The sequence below is a fragment of the Hypanus sabinus genome, chromosome 22 (assembly GCF_030144855.1).
Source record: "Hypanus sabinus isolate sHypSab1 chromosome 22, sHypSab1.hap1, whole genome shotgun sequence".
Classification (NCBI taxonomy): Eukaryota; Metazoa; Chordata; class Chondrichthyes; order Myliobatiformes; family Dasyatidae; genus Hypanus; species Hypanus sabinus.
Window position 1 is genome coordinate 45,470,187 of NC_082727.1, and position 21,300 is coordinate 45,491,486.

General features: G+C 40.4%; 1 protein-coding gene across 10 annotated transcripts in view; it reads right to left on the minus strand.

Moving 5' to 3' along the window:
- Positions 1-21,300, minus strand: part of jakmip3 (Janus kinase and microtubule interacting protein 3) — a 361,481-nt gene that overhangs the window by 125,793 nt on the left and 214,388 nt on the right. For all 10 annotated transcript variants that reach the window (XR_009507472.1, XM_059947651.1, XM_059947652.1 and 7 more), the window contains one exon: positions 15,714-15,860. Coding sequence is in view for 9 of the 10 variants with exons in the window: in XM_059947651.1 (XP_059803634.1) it covers positions 15,714-15,860 (147 nt within the window). In the remaining variant the exon portion in view is untranslated. The remainder of the gene's footprint in view (positions 1-15,713; positions 15,861-21,300) is intronic.

Genomic DNA, 21,300 nt, shown 5'->3' on the forward strand with positions numbered 1-21,300 from the left:
ATGGACAGACTGTGGCTCCTTATTCTTGAGGTAAAAGGACTAGTGTAACCAAAGCCAAGGTAGTGGATGTTGTCTATACAGACTTTAGTAAGGTCCTTGACAAGTTTTCGCATGGGAGCTGGGTCAAGAAGGTTCAGTCGCTTGGCATTCAGGATGGGTTAGTAAATTGGATTCCAGACTGGCTTCATGGGAGAAGCCAGAGGTGGTAACAGATGGTTGCCTCCTTGACTGGAGGCCTGTGACTAGTGATATGCCATAGAGATCAGTGCTGGGTCCACGTTGTTTTTCATCTATAACAATGATCTGGATGATATTGTGGTAAACTAAAATTTTCAGATGACACTGAGATTGGAGGCATAGTAGGGATCAAAGAAGGCTGAGAAAGCTTGCAGCGGGGTTCAGATTGGCTGGAGAATCGGGCTATAAAGTGGAAGAATAAATTTAATGCACATAAGCGTGACATGTATTTTGGGAGGCCAAACCAGGGTGTGACTTACACAGTAGGGCACTGAAGGGTGTGGTAGAACTGAAGGATCTGGGAATAGAGATCCATAATTCCTTGAAAGTGGCATCATAAGTAAAGAGAGTTATAAAGAGAGCTTTTGACACACTGGCCTTCACAAATCAAATTATTGAATACAAGAGTTGAGATATTATGTTGAAGTTTTATAAGATGATGGTGAGGCCAAATTTGGAATATTGTGTTTAGTTCTGGTCACCTACCTACAGGAAAGATATTAATAAGCTCAAAGGAGTACAGAGAAAATTTACAATGAAGTTGCTGAGACTTGAGAATCTGAGTTCGAGGGAAAGGGTGAATAGGTTGGCATTTTATACCCTGGAGTTTAGGAGAATAAGGGGAAATTTGACAAAGGTACACAAAATTATGAGGGGTTTAGATAGAGTAAATACAATCAGGCTTTTTCTACTGAGGTTGGGTGAGATTAGAACTAAAAGACATGGGTTAAGAGTGAAAGGTGAATTATTTAACGGGAACATGAGATGGTGAGAGTGTGGGACAAGCTGCCAGCGGAAGTGGTGGATGTGGGTTCAATTTCAACACTTGAGAGACATTTGGATAGGTACATGGATGGGAGGAGTATGGAGGTCTCTATTCCAGCTGCAGGTCAATGGGAATAATAGACAGTAATAATAGATGCAGAATAATAGTTCAGCATGGATTAGATGGGCAAAGGGTCTATTTCTCTGCTGTACAGCTCCAAGACTCTATGACTAACAGATTTCCTTAAGGAAAGGACTTGACAGGGTGGATATAGAGAAAATGATTCCATTAATAGGAAAGAATGTGGCTTAAAGCTACAGATATAAGGTATTTACCAATAAATGCAATAGTGAATTCAGAAGCAACTTCTTAACTGAAGGAGTGGTAAGAATGTGGAAATTGCTGTTACAGAGTGGTTATAAAAAATTTAGTAATAACTCAAAAGAAAATCAGACAAGCACCAAGAAGGAAAAGGAAATTGAGGGTTGGGATACAAATTCAAATTAAGAAGATGGGCAGAGGCCTGAGAGGAGCCGAAGAGGATAACATACTGGGTGGTTTGAAAGGTCTTTTTCTGTGTCATATATTTTATATAAACCTGTGTTATTCATTAAATAGAATTATAGAATACTTCACAATTTACAACATCTTCTTACCTGGGTAGTTTTTACAATCTGATCCACATTGTTAAAATTAGCAATAATGCATTTCATGGATATTTCTCAATTCTACCTTCTCCAGGAATTTAGATGGCTTTGATGAGAATTTCATTTTGCACTAATGGCTTGCTTGTGTCATTCCAAAGTGTTTTCCATGGAGATTTTACTTGGCTTTTATCCCAGACAGTTTTCAATGAACCAATTTAATGAGATGAATTCCTCTTGTGAAAAATATATGAAAATTTGTAAAGCCAAATTCATGCATGAATATGACAAGTGAATTTCACAAAACTGCTATTAATAATCAAAGACCCAAGAGGTACTGCAGATGTTGGAAATCTAAAGAAATATACACGAGGTGCTGGAGGAGCCCAGCAAGTCAGGCAGCATCTATGAATTTAAGGAATAGCTTGTAAATACATGTCTGTGGTCAAATACACATGTAAATTTAAGGTGGATGTAGGAATCAGATTTACCATCGCCCACATATGTCACGAATTTTTTTATGGCAGCAGTACAGTGGAATACATAATATTACTACAGCACTGCGGCAATAAACATTCTACTGAAGGGACTTAATGGGTCAGGCAGCATCTGTGTGGAGAAACAATCCTTGATGCTTCAGGTCAAAACTCTGCATAATGACTCACATAATAATTTAGCTTGTAATTGTAACATTAAAAAAACCTGTTGTTACCAAAGATGCTTCTCTGCTCTATACTTTTCTGGAGCACTGGTGCCCAGAAAGTGCGCTTTTTTTTTTGCTGATATCAAATGTTTGCTTGGCAATCAAACCAGCCTCTGAAGATTTAATAGCAACTTAATTAGAATCTGAAACCTTTTTCACTCAAAGCAGATCTCATATCTTCAAGAAAAGCAGCTATTTAATGAATTCTTACTGCTTGCTTAATGAGGGTTTTCAGAATAGTCTGGAAACTGAAGCTCTGGTGTTACCTCAGACTAAGAATTACATCCAGTACTCAATAATCAGTTTTTTATAACTAACCAATGGATGATCAGTTTTGGTCCCAGTCACATTACTTGTTACTGAGCCGCTTCCTCAAGCTCACATCTTGCCAATATGAACCATAACACTGGCCATGTTTAATGCTGAGATTATCTAAGGATCTATTATCTTGATAACTCCAAGATATTCTCCCTTCTGCAACATTACTTGACTTCTCTTAGATCATTTGCTTTTGAAATCATCATCCATGACTTTGGAATCTCCAGTCTTGGTTTCTCCAATGCCGTCCTGTTTTGTTAATGCTACATAAATTTTAGATCATACAAATTCTATTGCCATGTCCTAGTTTCTCAAAATTCATTTGCCACATTTGTGCTTGCTAACCCTGACACTTTATATTCAGAATTGCCCTGAGTTAGACATTTCTATTTTCAGAAATCTCTGTGATCTCATCGGTCCTTAGTAATGTAACCTCTTCCAGAACTAAAATCCTCAGAGATTTCAATGGTTTCTGAACGTGGTCTCTTGAATATCTGTGAATCTATTTGTTGTTATTCCTCTCTGCCCGTTGTGCCACTTCGGGCTGCTACCTTGCTTTTTGTCTATTTTTCACAAAGCGTGCAGGGAGCCAGCCTGATTCAACCCAGGACCACTGGCGTCAAAGTCCAGTGCTGATACCACTACACCACTGGCTGCCTATGAATCTATTTGCTCCACCATTATTGATCGTGCCTTCAGCGGCAAGGTCCCGTGCTCTTGAATCTGTCAGTTTTTCTTGCTCACTTTCTTGTCTCCATAATAATCAGATTTACTGGTCTCTGCTTCTCGCTCACGTCTGACATCTGCACTTCAATGTGCGACTATGGAAGTCAGGGACAACATGACAAGAGCATCACTGCTATTTTTGCAGCTGCCACATAAATTCAAATCATTGTTACTGCTACTTCAATGCAAATTATAATGTGAGTACGATTTAGGATCAGAATTTAACACAGACAGACCTAGGCTGGCTCAAAAAGACAACCATATTTCTAGCATCATTTCTTTATGTTACATTGTGACTTATTTACTACATAAAATGAATGAAACTGAACAACGCTGTAATATCTGAGTATGAAATCCATTTTAATTATCTTTAATTATCATGGATCAAAACTCCATGCAATGTTCATCCCCTTTCTGAAATGAATGGATAGAAAAAAATTAAAATACATAAGCTTCAACATCAGAGAGTATACTTTTAAATCTTATGAATGCCATGCAGCAGTTTCAACATTGGTATTCAGCACTTTTGCAAGCAGACACTGGAATATGCAATAGCCTATTAATGATGGCCTATTATCACAGGAAGTCTTTGACAATTTTCTGTGCTCCAATAACCCCTCAATGGTTAATTTTATTATACATCTATCATTTTCATTGTTGCCTTCATTGTTATACTAACATTTAAAAAAAATCTTTACAATTGGTGTTTAAATCAAGGAAATGAGGCATTTTTTTCACTCAAAGGTCATGAGTTTTTGGAACTCTCTACCTCAAGGAGTGATTGAAGCAGACCTTTAGAATATTCTTAAGAGAGAGAAGGTGGGTACTTAATAACTGAAGGAATGACTAGTTACTGCTGATATGTGCAAATGTTGGAGTTTATGCATAAACTCAGTCTAATGGAGAAATGGACTTTGGGGACCAATACCTTATGTATTGGTCACAAAATAACAAAGAACTGAAGCAAAAATTTGATTTGCTGACCCATACATTCAAAAGGTCTAAAACTATCTGCAATCCAGAAGGTCTAATGAGCTGATAGTGAGGGGGTTGTATTGGTAATAAATCATAAATAGTCAAAGTAAAGATTAGAATAAAAGGTAACTGGAGATGACCTGATCTTGCCTGTTGTACAAGTGTTGATAAATTCATCTGTATCCTCCTGATTCTGTAAAATGTTTAGATAGCTGCAGGGAAAATAAGGTATGCTCATCCATCCATCCCTTATCATGTATGGATAAATAGGCATTCCTCTGCATATTCTATAATTAAAATATTATGGAAGATGGCACTAATTAAATATTCATATTTTGATTTGGACCTATTCCAACTAGCTTGTCCTCTTATAGAGTTACATAGTGCAGGAACAGGCCCTTTGGCCCAACTGGACTGTGCCAACCAAGTTTTCCAAGGCAAATTCATCTACCTTGACACCCAGGAACTGGAAACTGCTCACTCTTTCCACTGCGGATCCCTTGAAGTGGACTGGTGTGTGTTCTCTTGACCTCCCTTTTCTGAACTCCACAATCAAATATTTGGACTTACTGACGTTGAGTGCAAGGTTGTTGGGGTGACTCAACCAGCTGATCTGTCTCACTCCTAATGTCTCCTCATCACCATCTGAAATTCTGCCAACAATAGTTATGCCGTTAGCAGATTTAATAATGGCGTTTGAGCTGTGCATAGACAAACAGTAGAGCAGTGGGCTAAGCACAAGCCCTTGAAGTGCATCAGTGCTGATTATCAGCAAGGTGGTGATGCTATTTCTGATCCATGCAGACTGCAGTCTAGTAGCGAGGAAGTCAAAGATCTAGTTGCAGAGGAAGGTACAGAGGCCCAGGGTTTGGAGCTTGTTGATTAGAATTGAGGATTTGATTGTGTTGAACACTGAGCTGCAGTCAAAAATGAGCAGTCTGACATAGCTATTACTATTGTCCAGGTGATACAAGGATGAGCGGAGAGCCAGTGAGATTGCATTCCATGTGGACATATGAACATAAGAAATAGGAACAGGAGTAGGCCAGGAGTGTGCAGTTCTGGTCTCCATACTTGAGGAAGGATATACTGGCTTTGGGGGTAGTGCAGAGGAGGTTCACCAGGTTGATTCCAGGGATGAAGGGGTTAACCCGGGGGTCGGCAACCCGCGGCTCCGGAGCCGCATGTGGCTCTTTTACGTCTGTGCTGCGGCTCCCTGTTGCTTTGGGAAATAATTGGTTGTGGCGACCCTTTTCCTGGCACATCCGAACCGACTCACAATTAGATAGCCTACGGGGGTTTGCGAGCACAGAGCTTTGGAGCCTCTGCGCCATGGGGGGCAGGTTGAGGGAGGCTTAAAAGTGAGGCTGAAGATTTCGAATAAAGTTTTTTCCTTCGACTGCAGTTACCGACTCCGTGTCGTAATTTTAGCGCTGCGTGTAGCACACTGCTACATGGTCAGTATTTAATTAAAATGTATTTTATGTTAGTTTGTTAGTTTTTGAAATGTAAATCTAAATTTGAAGATTTGGTGATCTTGTACAATCTAAATAAGACGTTGTGGCGGGCGACCCATTTCCTGACACATCCGAACCGGCTCACAATTAGCCAGCGTTCAGGCTAAGGGAGATAGCCTACGGGGGTTTGTGAGTACGTGTCTTTTGCAGCATCCGCGCCCATGGGGGGCGGGTTGAGGGAGGCTTAAAAGCAAGGCTGTTTAGTTCGAATAAAGCTATCTTTGACTGCAGTTTACTGACTGCGTGTAGCAACCGCTACAACGTGTTTTTATCGCTGGCTGTCCAGAGGGGAGGTGCTGAAACGCTTTGTCGCGTGTCTGGAAGAAGTGAAAACTTTCCTGGGCAGCAAAGGGCTCACCTTTCCTGAGCTGGAACAGCCAGAGTGGCTGGAAAAGCTACACTTCATGGTAGACATAACAGCGCACCTGAACACGCTGAACACAGCTCTTCAACGGGGTAAGGACGTACAGCCCTGCACATGTTGGAGGATGTTTTGGCATTCGAGCGCAAGTTGACGTTGCTTGCCAGAGATTTACAGAAAGGCACATTGTCTCACTTCCCCAATTTGAGAGAGTTCAAAAAAGGTCACGACATGATAAATTCGGAGTATTTACATTGGGCAATCATCGCAATGCAAACATCGTTTGGGAAACGCTTCTGTGAGTTCAGAGAGGAAAAAAACACATTATCCTTCCTGGTCACTCCCCTAAGCATCGATCCATCCCTACTGAATACGACTGCATTGTCAGGTGTGAGTCAACCTGAACAAGGATGATAAATATTTTAATTGCCTATTATTTTACGTATATTCATATGCTTTCATTGTTCAGTGAAATAGTCCTTTTATTTTTCAGGTTGACAGCTGGCTGACGTTATTTTTGGTTTGCTGCTGGCGGCAAATTTAAGTTTGGCGTTTTTCATAAATACAAGAAGGACTCAAATAGACGTTGAGTATTTTACTTAAAAGTAACCTTCAACCCAACGTCTTTTTTTCGGAGGTCAACATGTTTTTGTTGCATGCAGAAATGTAATTTCGTTTTCTCTGCAGGAGTTCATCAATTTCATAAATGCAACACATTATAGTTTGTTTATACATAGCATAAAGGCAAAACAAAACGTTGTATGCAGTGTTATTTCATTTTAAATGTCAAACGGGTTTTGCGGCTCCCAGTGTTTTCTTTTCTGTGGGAAACGGGTCCAAGTGGCTCTTTCAGTGGTAAAGGTTGCTGACCCCTGGGTTAACCTATTAGGAGAAATTGAGTCGCCTGGGACTATACTCTCTGAAGTTCAGAAGAATGAGAGGGGATCTTATAGAAACGTAAAAAAATTTGAAAGGGATAGATAAGATAGAAGTAGGAAAGTTGTTTCCATTGGTAGGTGAGACTAGAGTTAGGGGTCATTGACTCAAGGTTCAGGGGAGAAGATTTAGGACGGAGATGAGGAGAAACTGTTTTTCCCAGAGAGTGGTGAATCTGTGGAAATCTCTGCCCAGGGAAGCAGTTGAGGCTTCCTCACTAAATATATTTAAGAAACAGTTAGGCAGGTTTTTACATAGTAGGGGAATTAAGGGTTATGGGGAAAAGGCAGGTAGATGGTGTTGAATTTATGGATAGATCAGCCATGATCTTATTGAATGGTGGGGCAGGCTTGATGGGCCAGATGGCCGACTCCTGTTCCTAGTTCTTGTGTTCTTATGTCTATATTGAATGCAATCTCACTGGCTCTCCGCTCATCCTTGTATCACCTGGACAATAGTAATAGCTATGTCAGACTGCTCATTTTTGACTGCAGCTCAGTGTTCAACACAATCAAATCCTCAATTCTAATCAACAAGCTCCAAACCCTGGGCCTCTGTACCTTCCTCTGCAACTGGATCTTTGACTTCCTCGCTACTAGACTGCAGTCTGCATGGATCAGAAATAGCATCTCCACCTTGCTGACAATCAGCACTGATGCACTTCAAGGGTTTGTGCTTAGCCCACTGCTCTACTGTTTGTCTATGCACAGCTCAAACGCCATTATTAAATCTGCTAACGGCATAACTATTGTTGGCAGAATTTCAGATGGTGATGAGGAGACATTAGGAGTGAGACAGATCAGCTGGTTGAGTCACCCCAACAACCTTGCACTCAACGTCAGTAAGTCCAAATATTTGATTGTGGAGTTCAGAAAAGGGAGGTCAAGAGAACACACACCAGTCCACTTCAAGGGATCCGCAGTGGAAAGAGTGAGCAGTTTCCAGTTCCTTGGTGTCGAGGTAGATGAAGATCTATCTTGGGCCCAATATATTGATGCAATTACAAAGAAGGCATAACTGCAGCTATATTTCATTAGTCTTCTGAGGCAACTTGTTAAGTCAGCAAAGCCTCTCACAGATTTCTACAGATGTACCGTGGAGAGCATTCTAACCTGTTCTATCACCATCAGTATGGAGGGGCCACTGCACAGGATCAGAAAGAGCTGCCGAAAGTTTTAAACTCAGCCAACTCCATCACGAGCTCTACCCTCCCCAGTATCAAGGACACCTTCAAAGGACAATGGCTCAAAAAGGCAGTATCCATCAGTAAGGACCCCCATCACCCAGGACATGCCATTTTCTCATTGCTACCATCGAGGAGCCTGAAGACACACACTCAAAGTTTCACAAACAGCTTCTTCCCTTCTGCTTTCAGAATTCTGAATGGACAATGAACCCATGAACACTACCTCAGTATTTTCCTCTCTTTTCGTGCTACTTATTTAATTTAATTTTTAATGTACATTCTTATTGTAATTTATAGTTTTTATTATGTATTGCGATGCCCTGATGCCCTAAAACAACAAATTTCATGACATATGCCATTGATAGTAAACCTGATTCTGATTCTGTAATCGTACTTGTCTTTACCACTCTGCTATTCTTGTTCAAATGCTGAGTAAAAGGCAACACAAGCTGGTGAACTAGCATCAAGTTAGTTGTGTTGTCAGTACAAGTACTAGACTGGTGGACTGCCGTAAATAAATAAACTAATAGGTGGTCTTGTAGATAGTGTCGAAGAAAGGATATCAACAGGGTAAATGCAAGCAGACCTTTTCTTCTGAGGTTTTGTGGGACTACAACTAGAGGTCATGGGTTAATGGTTAAAGGAGAAAAGTTTAACGGGAGCATGAGGGAAAGCTTCTTCGCTCAGAAGGTTGTGAGAGTGTGGAACGAGCTGCCAGCACAAGTGGTGCATGTGAGCTAGATTTCAACGTCTAAGAGAAGTTTGGATAGGTACAGGGGTGGCAGGGGTATGGAGGTCTATGTTCCGGGTGCAGGCCGATGGGAGTAGGCAATTTAAATGGTCTGGCATGGACTAGATGGGCAAAAGGGCCTTTTTTGATGCTGTACCTTTCTATGACTCTAAGATTATGAAGAATTACAGGGGGACCTTGATCAGCTAGGTACATTGGCTGAGGACTGGCCAATATCTTCAATCAAGGTAAACATGCGGTATTGGATTTTAGGAGATCAAACTAGGCTAGTTTTGATACAGTAAACGATAGGACCCTGGGGAGTGTTATGGAACAGAGAGACCTAGGAATGCACATTTATAATTGGCTGAAGGTGCATCACAGGTAAAAAGTGTGGCACAGTTGCATAACAGTTTACAGCAACAGTGATCAGAAGATCAGAGTTCAATTCCTGCCACTGCCTGTAAGGAGTTTGTACATTCTCTCCGTGACCATGTGGGTTCTCCCAAGCGCTCCAGTTTCATCCCACATTTCAAAGATACATGGTTTAAGGTTGGTAAGTTGTGTGCATCCTATGTCAGTGCCGGAAACAGGGCAACAGTTGCAGGCTGCCCCCAGCACACTCCCGGACGTGTTGTTCGTTTGCACAAACAACACATTTCACCATTTGTTTCAACGTACTTGTGAAAAATAAAGGTAATATGTCAAATGTAATCTTAGCTAATCTGAAGAAGGATATTGGGAAGATGGCCTCATCAATCAGGGTATTGATGATGGGAGTTAGGATGTTATGATGCAGTTACATGAGATGTTGCTGAGGCTGCATTTGGTGTATTGTATACAGTTTTACTCTCCCTATCATAGGACAGAAGTTACTAAGCTACAAAGGGTGCAGAATAGATTTACCAGGATGTTGCCTGGACTTGAGGGTCTGAGTTATAAGAAAAGGTTGTGTAGACTAGGATTTTATTCCCTAGAAAATAGGAGATTAAGGGGTAATCTGATATAAGACCATGAGGGGCATAGGCAGAGTGATTAAGGGGCCACTAAAACAAGAGGGCATGTACTTAATATCAGAGGCAAGAGATTTAAAAGTGACATCAGGGGCAGCTTCTTCGTGCAAATTTAGAATGAGCTGCCACAAATATTAGCTGAGGTGGTCACACTAACAACATTTAAAAGCCATTGAGGTAAGTACGGAGACAGGAGGGGTTTAGAAGGCTTTGGGCCAAAAACAGACAGATGGGATTAGCTTACTGGGCAATAGTCAGCATGGACGAATTGGCTGAGGAGGCTACACAATTCAACGACTCTGTGATTCTACTTCAGTTTCATCACATAATTGAATTTCCTTCACTTCTGAGATACTGGAATAATGCAATAACTGTGCAATTCCTTGTCTCAGGAAATCAGAAAATAATATGTGTTTGCATCTTGCTAGATTATACAGGAAAAATATCATTAATAATATTTAGCTGATAAATAGAGCATTATTTGTAGAACAGAAGAAACAAGATCAAAGACAAACCCTCTCTTCACAAGCCCATTAAAATGAAGAAAATTACAAATTTGATCATTATAAAAGAAAAAAGATATTTTAGTGAGTTAATGAGATTTAGTAAACTACACTAAATAAATTTCCCTAAGATCCAATTAAAGAAAAATATCCTTCATTATAAGTCAAAATATTATCAGATTTTTTTCTCAATTTTGAAGAATGTAAGCACATTACAGGGGCTAATGTGATGTAAATTAGAATACTTATTAAATTAATTTCTTCTCAAAATCTGGCAAGGTTCCACAGTATAAAATACATACAGCACAAAATTCCACAGTATATTTGATATGATTTTGTAATCTCCTGTGTGTAAAAAACCAATATAAAATTTTACAAGATAACTGACAATAATGTCTAGACTTTTTAAACATTTAAGAGGCCATAGACACAGCAGAGGTAGTTACATTTCACACAATCTCATCACGTTACAATCACATATAGTTCTGTACATGTCAGTTACAAGTCATACATATTCCAAAATGTTGTTTTATAGTCTTGTATATTAATACATTTAATTTCCACAATCTCTACATGTTTTCTTTAGCTTATGGTTAAAATTTGCCAGTGTTAATGGCTATATTTATAACCTCATTCAAGATTTGCTCTATCGCCTGTTATAAATGATATTCAGCCTCTGGGCACTAGATGGCTCTGAGGTGCAGGCTTCGGAATCCATCAGCACCCTTGGCACCAAGCAACTGCGGGTGGAGCCAAAACAAATCCACAGGAAAAACAAAGGAATGTAAGTTTTTAGCCTGTATCAGTGAGAAGAAAGTGTGCTCGAAGCCATGAGCTTCTTTTTATCGAAATAAATATTATTCGCAATAAAAAATTATTTACAAGAATAAACTAAGTAATGCTTTTCATTTGTAGATTCAGAGTCAGTGTGTTACATAGTATACTATTACATTCCTTAACACCAATAGTGCTCTTGCTCTCTGGGGTGGTAATTGAACAATTGAATTCATCCTTCCTTCGACTGTTTATTCAGATGATGCCTGACTAGGTGAGTTCCTCCAGCATTTTAGTTGTCGTTCTGGATTTCCAGCATCTGCAGAATCTCTTGTTTTTACAATAATAAAGGGGCTTACTCACCCATCTGGCTCCTTACACTCCAGTAGCAGAAGAACCCAAAACCATGGACCTTCTGCACCAAGCCCTTGTGGCTCACCAAGCTTCTGTGTGTCCCTCAGCGCACACTCTTGCAGCCTCCTGGCATGTGCCAGTCAGCAGTATTCCTCTGCGGACATCTCAAAGTACTGGCAGACCAAAACAGTTTGGGCGGACCAAACGGCTATGAGTTTTGATTTAAACGTGAAGAGGCCCTACATGAAGCAAGTTCCTAAACACCAATCTCCGACCTGACAGTGCATGCTTACTTTCAGTAAGATGGCAGCATGCTTGATAGCAGCAGCCTCTCCAGGTCCAAACAATGCTGGATATTCAGAACACCGAGTACCGCGGGTCTACCCCACTAGTGAGTTGCCGGATAGCAGCGGAGCACTGCATGAATCTGTTGCATACTGTGTAGTCGCCTGCTACAGCCTCCCCCGCGGGGGAAGAAGGCATCAGAGGCAGTGCATGATGCAAACGATTGTCCTGGATGTTTTTCTTGTGATCGCAAGACTCTGTTGGATATTGGTAATGTAGGTTCCAGAAAAGAGGGCAGTAGAGTACTGAACATTGGTTCATTGGTGAGACTGATGGAGGTGGAGCTGCATGGGCTCGGTTGGTGCGCGGACCAGGTCCTCATGATGCAGTGTTGCCTGTTGCAGTCCCCTGGGGAGGAGATGCCAGAGCTGGTGTAAAAGGGAACAGAGCCACGGCGCGCGTGCTGGAGTCCATGCTGGATGAGGGGCTGCCCCTTCCGGTTAGTGCTGCCCTCTAGTGTTTGCTTGGTGGAAAACAAGCTGCAAATTGTTAGTCTGTGGCTGCACTAGCATGTGGTAAGGGACTGCTGTGAAACATGGCTCCAGGCCAACATCCCATGCACTATCAATCTTTAGGCCATGCCACTGAGAGACTTGGGCTATATTATTTTTTTTGTGAACAGTATGCTTTTCTGCTACGGTGACTATATGTGCTATGTGCTGTGTGTGAATGTTGTTACTGTGTTTCGCCCCGTAGACCCACAGGATCATTTGGCTGTATACGTGTGTATAGATCAATGACAATTAAACTTGAACTTGAACCTGATATCCCTATCAGGATGCATGATGGGTGAAATATTGTCGCTTTCATGGAGCATGCATTCAGTCTTGGAGTTTACATTGTGAGTGTTTCATGAAGACATTGTATTTTATAATTCCCATAAATGCTGCACAAAAAAAACAGAATTTCAGAGCCTAGTGATATTCAAAGGGAAACACGAGAGATTCTGTAGATGCTGGAAATCTAGAGCAACATTCAAAACTGCTGGAGGAACTCAGCAAATCAAGCAGTATCTATAGAGAGGAATAAATAGTCAGTGTTTTGGGGTAGCCTCCAAGACCACAACCTTGTTGTGCTACAATGACCCAGAGAGATACGCTGGCCGGAGTCGGGGCCTTGTGCTTTGGCTCTTGGTAGGGTCATCCATGCCAAACAGGTCAAAGGGTAGAGGTCATACTCAGAGTAGTTCACCGGTCCTCTAGGCTCAGGGGTTCAGCTCAGGGCTAACAACACTGATTGGTCAAAGAAAGTGTTACAGAAATAGCAATGAAGAATCCTTCTATCTCTGTGTGCGACAGTATGAACAGACAGAGATGGAAGACCTTCTTTGCTGCCCTAAACACCACCATCTTAATGGGCAGTAAGTAAGTAAGTTTTGATGGAGGCCTTTCATCAGCACCTACATACTGCATATCATCAGGATGTGCTGGGTATGTAGGGAATATCTACGGATTATAAGGGAATTAAGTGATGCTGAAAATCAAAATTATCTGCTGAATCCAGACTTTCAAACAGGGTTGTTTTTTTAGCACAACGTCTATTTACACCCAGCTGGCTGGTGGCGTAGTGGCATCAGCGCTGGACTTCGGGGCGAGAGGTCTCGAGTTCGAATCCAGCCGGCTCCCTTGCATGCTGTCCATTCATGCTGGGTTAAGAGCTGGTGATCTCTTAAAAAAAAACTCACCCGGCAGAAGGCAATGGCAAACCACTGCTGTAACATGCCTAGTACACGATTTCCTAATACGTCAGAGCGGCGTGGAAGGAAATCATCCGCGACCTGGAAATAATTCCGGATACGACATACCTATCTACCTGTTCACATTCTTTGGGCCCAAAATAATTCTTTGACTTCATTTTTATTACAAAGGAAAGGAGACTGCAGAGAAAAATCCTTGGTGGTAACAGCAGGTGTGCGTTAAAGGAAATGGAAGCAAAGCACAAGATGTGGCTAGCAATACGTTGCTCGCGTAGCTTTGCTGACTGAAGATGAATTTTTAGGAACATACATTAATCTTATTTTTGCACATTCATTAACGTCAAATTTTGACTTCCACTCACAAAATATAGCTCTGTTAAACTGAGTTATTATGGTTATGGTAATATTGAAGATGGAAAATATTTTGGATTGAAGAATTTTGGCTAAAAGCATTTTCACTGTCTCTGACACTATTTGCTACCCAGTCACGACCACTTTGGAAATGGCATTTGGTTATCAGTTGAGGGAAGATTTGTCATCAGTACAGATGAGCCATAGTACAAGATTCATGTTCATACCTCCATGAAGACCTAATATGAGAAAGGAGCATTGGCACTTAGGTTATCCCTGAATTAACTCCTACAATGAGTATTTGATTCGTATGCTTATCTGTTGCTTCTGAAGTATCACAGTTCTGTAAATCAACAAGCACTAGCTGACATGTTGATCTCTTCCAGTATTCTATATTTTTGTTCTATATCTGTGCTACCTACTATTAACTTAATTTAATTATTCTGTTCTGTCATTTCTAACAACAATGATTTATCCATTGTCTCCTGTTCAGACATATCTTCCATTAATCACTAGCCTTTGCCACCCTCTTTTAGCTAGATCCAATGTCACATTTGGGATACAATTTCTTCTGCCTTCCAGGAGAAGGTCCATCCTTGACCTTCTCTTTTGTTTTCTCTGGCTTGTTCCCTTTCTCTGCAACTTAAACCTTGTACTAATGTGTTTCAGTTCCACGGAAGAGTTATCAACTATCCTTGTTATTTTACCTGCTAAATATTTCCAACATCTTTTGTTTTATGACTTAAGATGAGCTGACCAGCTGATGCAGATAGAAAAGTCATCATGGAACACAATCTGACTTGGAAAAAGAAATGTGGGCAAGATGTTGAAGAAATTCTAGTAGTTAAATAAAAAGTATAACTGTAAATGCTCGCTATAAATGCAGTTAGTTATATAAGTTTTGATTCTGTAACATTTATTCCTATAAATTCCTACAGTATACACCTGGTCACTCTAGGGTCTGGGGTTTAAATGCTCCGACTCCCTGGAGTATGGCTAGCTGGCACAGTCCCTTTAAAGATTCTGATCCAATCTGCTAATTGGTGGCCATGTTTTGGCGCCAATATATGGGTTTTAAAGAGCTCCTGAATTCAGGATCGGAGCTCGATCGTTCACTCAACTTTGCTTCTGTCTATGATTGTGTTTAGGATTTCTGTCTTATTTGGATTCTTGCCTAGTCTCATCAGCTTCTCATCTAGCATCTAATCAAGAACTTTGTTCTTGTCTCAGTCTCAGAATTGCGTCTCAGTTCTAGTGTTAGATACTCCAGTACTGAGTCCCTGTCAGCCTTGCCTGGGCCTCTCATCACAATAAACACCATATTTAAAGTAATAGGGCATCAATAATGAAGTGCACTCCATACATTTGTTAACTTACTTCTCATTGTTATCCCTGGCAGTGCTGGTTACTTTGATTATATTTGGTGTTTAACATAATAAAACAAATTAAACCTTGTAAAGTGACTATGTATTGAATAATCATGACATTGCAGGTCTGAGGATTTGTAATTCTTTCAGCTGAATTAGAGAATTATTTCCATATGATTAAGAAAGACTTTTTTTTATAATGAAAGCTTACCATTCTTAAGTTTTCTTGTGTGAGAAACTTGAGCTTATTTTCCATACGTCGTAAGGCATGGCTCATTTCTTCATTCTTCCTACTGAGGCGTTTCTTTTTATCCAAGAGAGGTTTGTATTGACTTTCTGCTTCACGTAAACGTTTGAGCTAAAGTAGAAATAAAGAGAGAGAGATTAATCTGAATAATTTGAGCCTTGCAGTTGAAGAACCTTAACTTCAGTAATGGATTTTTTAATCTACGTATGGTGTCACATTTCATGCCTAGCAATGTTGAAATAAATAGAGTACTTCAGAAAAATAAAATTACTTTTAAAGAAGTTTTTATTTAGATCGTTGATCTGGAAATTTAAGCATGTCATTAGCATTAAACCTGGTATTTTTGCCCTAATATCAGGTTCTAAGTATCTATTTATTTAAAATGTTAAATAAAATAAGCTTTTATTGCTTGACATTTTCGCTCAAAACGTATTAAAGTTTCTCATGTCATTTTTTGCCATTGAGTAAATTGGTATCTTTAAAAGGAGACAGGTGAAAGCTGAATGAGAAATTGTTTAGAGGACTTACATTTTTGGAATAGACTGATACATAATGTTAGCCCCAAAGTCAGCACTGGAACAATATTTCCACACTTTGAATTAGACTTTGCACAAACATGCCACTCCATGACAAAGGTATCAGTCTCTTTAACACGAATGCGTTTTTCACTGCTTGGAATTTTCTATACAGTTCTTAGAAATCTGCACTCCCTTTGAACAGCCACCATGGAACAAGGACCCATCCCTTTGGCTATGCTCCAGCTACATTTTAAAAGATCCTTACATTTATTATTTAATAGGTTAGATGCCAACTTCTCCATTGCGTACCACCGCTTCACCCAGTTCCTCCCTTCCCACTACCCCCATACCAGTTGAATTTCTGGTAATTCAAATAAATAATTAATTCAATTAGATTTGCAAAATTGAGTTGGTTACTATGTGTGGAGATCAGAAGGAAACTGAGGCCTAATATATTAACCATTCCTCAATAAATGGCAGGATTGGCTAGAGGGTTGCTTCTTTACGTAGTCCTATCATTCTTATCACGGTGAAGATATTTGTCTGTGTTATAACTGTGCGACAAAGTTCTTTCCCCTTTACATTAGCCCAGATTATGGAATGGGACCCTAGCCTTCCTGTGATGTGTCCAAATTATTCCAGCTTTCTTTAGAGCACAACCCTTAACAAGATATCATTGTCCATGATGTGATGCTTAGTTTAAAAGACATATAACAGCACCTTATAACAGCAGATTTCAAAGACCTTAATTCCTTTAAGTGCCTCAATGACCTTCGTGATCATGACCACAGTACAAAGTCAATATAACTTTGTCTCTGCTGAAATAATGATACCTGCCTAGATTTTGATTAGGTTTGTTCACTGGCTGGTGAAAATGTTTAAACTTGTCAGGATCTTCATTTCAGGTGTCAAGTCTTCTGTAACAATAGATTCCAGATACTTCAGCTTTTGCTATGATTCCTAAATATCCATTCCAGGCCTCCATTGGTATTGGTAATCCTGGAGGCTGGATCGATTTCTCTTTAATTTTATTAGGACTTGTTTCCATTCTATAGCTCTTTGTGGTTTTGAAGAACACTTCTGTGGGTTCTTCAATCCTTTCAAGTACTCCTCCTGTCAGATCAACGCCTTTGATAACCTTGTGATGCTAATCTTCCTTGTGATGGAGTTCCTGTGAAACTTCTCCAGGTATATTGCATATTTGGAGTAGAGTTGAAAAGGCATGGTGACAACAAACAACATTTGCATCCTTGAACTGAAGTTGCAGTGATGATGTGAAGAGTTTGTACTGTTTTTTTGTTCATATGATCAAGTATATCCTGGTGTACTTTTTCATTGTGAACTAAAGTATGGTGAACTTATTTTCAATGCATCTTCTAATAAATTATTAAAAAGAGACCTAATTAACCTCACTGAACTGCTTAAAGATGGATTGTCTTAACCGCAAACAATAACGAGGTGGCCTACAGGGAAGAAGTCATCTCTCTGACACAGTGGTGTCAAGAAAATAACCTCTCCCGCTATGTCGCAAAAACAAAGGAGCTGGTTGTGGATTACAGGAGGAATGGAGATGGGATTAACCCCTATTGACATCAATGGATCTGGGGTTGAGAGGGTAAACAGCTTTAAGCTCCTCAGTATCCACATCACTGAGTACCTTATGTGGTCTGTACACATCCCTGCATGGTGAAAAAGGCACAGCAGCACCTTTTTTACCTCAGATGGTTGAGGAAGATTGATATGGCCTCCAAAATCCTAAAAACTTTCTACAGCGGCACAATTGAGAGCATCCTAACTGGCTGCATCACTGCCTGGTATAGGAACTGTACCTCCCTTAATCACAGGTTTCTGCAGAGAGTGGTGCGGATAGCCCAGCACATCTGTAGATGTGAACTTCCGATGATTCAGGACATTTACAAAAGCAAGTGTGCAAAAAGGACCCAAAGGATCACTGGGGACCTGAGTCACCCCAACCACAATCTATTCCAGCTGCTGCCATTCAGGAAACGGTACCGTAGCATAAAAGCCAGGACCAACAGGCTCTGGGACAGCTTTTTCCACCAGGCCGTCAGACTGATGAATTCACGCTGATTCGAGTGTATTTCTACATTATGTTGACTGTTCTATTTATTATAAATTACTATAATTGCACATTGCATGATTAGACGGAAAAGTAACGTGAAGAATTTTACTCCTCATGTATGTGAAGGATGTAAGAAATAAAGTCAATTGAACTGAATTCAATTCAATTCAATAAAGGAGTTACAAGGAGAGTAGACTATAGTTATAATAAATTGAAAACCTGAGTTTGCTTTTTAAGAGGGTAACTAAAAAGATTCCGCGTAATGTCTGTCAGGATTTATAAGATATTTGACGAGTTCCCACGTGACAGGCTGAACCAGAATGTTAAGGCACACAGGATCCAAGATGAACTAGCTAATTGGTTGTGAATGTAGAAAGTATGATAAACAAGGTTGTGGACGACACAAAAATTGGTGATGTTGTGGAGAGAGTGAGAAAGCTACAGCAGGACATAGATCATTAGGAAAGTTGGACAAAACATTGGCAGATGGGATTTGATGCCGCCAAATATGAAGTGATGCATTTTGCAAAGCCAGAGAGGGACAGGACATATAGAGTGATTAGAAGAGTACTAAGGGAACTTGATCAACTGAGGGACTTTAGGGTTCAACTCCATAGTTCATTAGAAGTGGCAACACAAGCAGATAGGTTGGTGAAGAAGGCATATGGCATGCTTACCTTAAAAGGTTGCGTCACAGAATATAAAAGTTGAAACGTTACAAAATACAAATTAGATCACTATTGGGAGTGTTGTGTGTGGAGGTGCAGTGGTCTTGGATCCCATGCCACTGGTTTCGGGAGCAGTTGTTGCCCTGTAGCCATCAGGCTTCTGGACCACCTTTCACCACCTCCGCAGCTCTGGACATGCTTTCAGGGACTCTACAGCACTGCGTATTACTTGTTTACATTTTTTTAAACTATTTACATGATTGTCCTCTTTTGCACATTGGACGTTTCTCAGTATTTGTTATGTTTATTTGATTTGTGGATTCTATTGTCTCAAGACATTGTAGGTGCCTGCAAGAAGATGAATCTCAAGGTTGTATATGGTATACATACTTCAATAATAAACTTGAACTTTGAACTTACTTCCTGATGGAGTAGAGGCACACTTATCAATACCATAAACAATACTGTCATGCACACATTGCAGATTGAGCTGCCAGTGCAAGTAATCCTCATGAGCTTGATTTCAATGTTTAAGTTAGGATAGGTACATGATGGGACCGGCAGCATGTCGATGGGATTAGGCAGTTTAAATGGTTTGGCACAGACTAGATGAGCTGTGCTTTTTCTGTGCTGTACCTTTCTTGATCCTTTGACTCTAACCCTGAGAAAACTACTTTCCTTCCCCCTTCAATATTGTTGCATCCCACCTCAAGAAGGCAAAAGATGAGGTGAATTGTTCAAAACAAACATAAAATGCTGATGAACTCAGCAGGCCAGGCAGCATTTATGAAGAGAAATAAACAGTTAATATTTTGGGCGGGGACCTTTCACTGGGACTGGAAAGGAAGGGGGAAGAAGCCAGAATAAGAAGGTGGGGGGAGCGGAAAGAATCTCTTGACAACAGTTCACTTACTTCCTGCACCTCTGCTTTCACCTCTTCCCTTTCTGAATGGAACGGCGATAAGAGTTCTCTTGGTCCTCACCTTTCATCCTACCAACCTTTGCACTCAACAGATCATGCTTCACAGTTTCTGCCAGTTTTAACAAGATTCCAGCATGGAAAACATGTTCTCTTCCCTTGCCTTACCAACATTTGAAGGGACTATTCCCATCATGACACCCCATTCCCAACAGCTACTCTATTTCTTAAGGACATTCCCATGCAGCATTAGGAAGTGCAACTTCTTTCAATTCTTCCCTTTCAAACACAAGGCCATCAAAGCACCCTTTCCATGTTAAGTAGTAATGGACAAGTACTTTTCTCAAACTAGTATACTGTATTCAGTGTCATGGTGTCAAGACAACAACCCCTCCGAAAAAGTCATCAAAACAAAATAATTGGTCAGTGACTTCATGAAGTAGGGCAAAGTACGTGACCTGTCTCTATCAATGGTGCTGAGGTGGATGTAGTTGAGAGCTATAAGTTCCTAGGTCCAATTATCAACAACAATTTGTGCTAGCCTAGCCATGTGGACACTTTCTTGGCCATAGGGCCACACCATAACCTCTACTACCTCAGAAAGCTAAGGAAATGTTGCGTGTCTCCAATGGCCCTTATCAATTTATATAGGTACACGATAGAACACATCCTATGCAGAGATTCACAGTTTGGTGTGGCAACTTCTCAGCCAATTGAACAAGAAATTGCAAAAAGTTCTGAACATAACCCAGTCACAAAAAACTGCTTCCCTTTCATTTACTCCATCTACAGCCTCTGGTTACCACAGGAAAGTAGCCAACATAATCAAGAGCACCATTGACCCCAGGCATTCTTTCTTCCCTCCATTCCAAACGGAAAGAAGATCCAAAAGCTTTAGAACGTGTATCACTATGCTCAATGACAGCTGCTATCCTGCAGTTGTAAGGTGCTTGAGTGGACCTCTTCTAAGACTGAAATGAGCTCTTGATCGCTCAGCCTACCTCATCAATAGCTCCTACTCTGTATTTGAATTTAATTGACTTTATTTCTTACATCCTTCACATGCATGAGGAGTAAAAATCTTTATGTTACGTCTCCATCTAAATGTGCCATATGCAATCATAGTAATTTATAATAAATAGCACAATCAGTGTGATATAGAGTACACTCAAATCAGCATGAGTTCATCAGTCTGATAGGCTGGTGGACAAAGCTGTCCCGGAGCCTGTTATTCCTGGCTTTTATGCTGCGGAACCGCTTCCTGGATGGTAGCAGCTGGAATAGATTGTGGTTGGGATGACTTGGGTCCCCAATGATCCTATGTGTCCTTTTTACACACCTGTCCTTGTAAATACCCTTAATC